General features: G+C 54.0%; 1 protein-coding gene across 1 annotated transcript in view; it reads right to left on the reverse strand.

Annotated features, from left to right (window-relative positions):
* LOC109926555 (myosin-10-like) overlaps positions 1 to 2,417 on the reverse strand; it is a 35,130-nt gene that overhangs the window by 19,827 nt on the left and 12,886 nt on the right. The window contains exons 5-7 of the mRNA XM_048620291.1: positions 2,210 to 2,227; positions 1,588 to 1,680; positions 310 to 373 (exon numbers count right to left, since the gene is read on the reverse strand). Coding sequence (XP_048476248.1) covers positions 310 to 373; positions 1,588 to 1,680; positions 2,210 to 2,227 — 175 coding nt within the window. The remainder of the gene's footprint in view (positions 1 to 309; positions 374 to 1,587; positions 1,681 to 2,209; positions 2,228 to 2,417) is intronic.

Below are 2,417 nucleotides of genomic sequence, written 5' to 3' on the forward strand. Positions count from 1 at the left end.
GAGAGAGAGAGCGAGCACGAGGCACGGGCAGAGAGAGAGAGAGAGAGAGCGAGCATGAGGCACGGGCAGAGAGAGGGGGGCAGAGAGAGAGAGATAAGAAGCGGTTTGCTAGAACGCTCCCAGGGATGAGAAACTCCAACGATGAAGGTTGATCGTAGTTGGGGGACAGCTCTCCCTGGGAGAGGAGAAGGCCGAGAATGGAAGATCCCACTGAGGTTTACAACAACACCACCCCCTGCTGAGCCAGCTTTGGATCCAATTGTCCCAGGATCCCACAGGCTGTCTCAAGTCTTCGCTGCGGAAGGATACAGGTCTCTATGTTGGCTCCAACGATGTACCCTGTCACGTCAAAGTTAATTCGAATGAACTTCCCCTAGAAAGAAGAGCCAAGTTTTGTCAGTTTACAAAAAGACACCAAAGTTGGAGGTGTAGTGGGCAGCGAAGGGGGTTACCTCAGAGTACAACGGGACCGCGATCAGATGGGCCAATGGTCTGAGGAGTGGCAGATGGAGTTTAATTTCGATAAATGTGAAGTGCTGCATTTTGGAAAGGCACATCAGGGCAGGACTTATACACTTAATGATGAGGTCCTGGGGAGTGTTGCCGAACAGAGACACCTTGGGGAGCAGGTACGTAGTTCCCTGAAAGCAGGGGGTGGCGGGTAGATTTGGCGGTGAAGAAGGCGTTCGGTACGCTTGCCTTTATAGGTCAGTGCGTTGGGTACAGGAGTCGGGAGGGTCATGTCGGGGGCTGTACAGGACATTGGTTAGGGCCGCTTTTGGAATAATGCGTTCAATTCCGGACTCCCTGCTACAGGAAGGATGTTGGGAAACTTGGAAGGGGGTCGGAAAAGATTTACAAGGCTACTACCAAGACTAGAAGGGTTTGAGTTATAAGGATGGGCTAGGGCTGTTTTCCCTGGGGATCAGAGGCTGAGGGGTGACCTTAAAGAAGTTTATAAAATCATGGGGGGCATGGATAGGGTGAACAGCCAAGGTCTTTTCCCCCACAGGGTAGGGGAGACCAGAACTAGAGAGCGTAGGTTTAAGGTGAGGGGGGGGGAAGTTGCCGAAGGGTCTGTCTTACAGGGAAAGTTCGGATGGACCGGGCCCTGTAATCATTGGGAGTTTGGGAGAGGTGATCTTACTGAACCTGGGAAATCCCGAGGGAAGATGGGATTGACAGGAGGATCAGTGAGAGGGTGTTGCTTGAGGAAAAGTTTGGGGTGGGGGGGGGGGCGGGGGGTGAGGAAAGGGAGGGCTGTCCCATTTTGGAGGGAGACGGGGAAGGAATCTCTTCTCTCCGAGGGGTGTGAGTCTGTGGGATCCTCTCTCTCCGTCAGAGACGGGGAGGGGAAGGGAGAGTGGGGGTGCAGATAGAATCAGATCGGAAGCCATTTTATGGACGGGGCAGCAGCAAGGAGATGGCAGAAAGGCCTTACTCCTGTTGCCAATCCACATTTTCATGGTCACTCAATCCTGAAAAGCCTCCACCCAGTGCAACCAGACACCCCCACCCCCTCGCCACCACACCTTGATTCCCCGCGACAGGACCAGCCCGGGGGGGCATCAGGCTGCTGACACTCACAAAGCGAGAGGAGTTGTCGTTTTTCACCGTCTTGGCATTCCCGAAAGCTTCCAGGATCGGGTTGGCCTGAAGAAGCTGCTGCTCCAGCTCACCCTGCGAATGGGGACAGGGAGGACGGGGGAGAGCGGAGGAAGGGAGAGAGAGACAGACAGTTGGAGGGACGGAGGGAGGGAGGGAGGGACAGGAGGGGAAGAAGATGGACAGAGGAGGAAGAGAGATAGTAAAAAAAGAAGTCAGTGCCAGTGAGCGTTGGCAGTGGTGGCAGAGGGAGAAGGGCCGGGAAGCTGGGAGACAGAATGTGGAATAATAAAACCAGCAGTAAGGCAGGAAAAGCTCAGGTGGCTACAGCAGGAAGGAACGGGATGATTCTGAGAATGCAGACCTCTGAACCTGACTTAGAAATTACTCAGCTCCGATACGCCTCCAGCAAGGACGCACGGAATTTCACTCCCCAGAGACAGGTGGGGAGGAGGGAGGCAGGGGGAATGGGGGAGCTGAAGCAAGGGAACGAGCGAAGGGAGCGAGAGATTGAAGGGGCTGAGTTGGTGTTCTCAGTGTTGGCGAACACAATTTAAGAGAGACATAGAGAGACAGAGGGGGGTTGGTAACTGCACCTACTCACGTATATGATGGATGGACTCTGTCAGCCCAGACAACGACACGGAACACAACACAAACCGGGTGAGAAAAAAAAACACAAAAGCGATAAAATTAACGTTAACGAGAAACGGACACAGACCGACACCTCGCTGCCACACCTCTGTCCTCTGTTTATCTCTCTCTCTATACTACCCCTCCCCTCCCAAGTCTCCATCCACCCATCCATTCCC

This window comes from Rhincodon typus, chromosome 46 (genome assembly GCF_021869965.1).
Source record: "Rhincodon typus isolate 14 chromosome 46, sRhiTyp1.1, whole genome shotgun sequence".
Taxonomy (NCBI): domain Eukaryota; kingdom Metazoa; phylum Chordata; class Chondrichthyes; order Orectolobiformes; family Rhincodontidae; genus Rhincodon; species Rhincodon typus.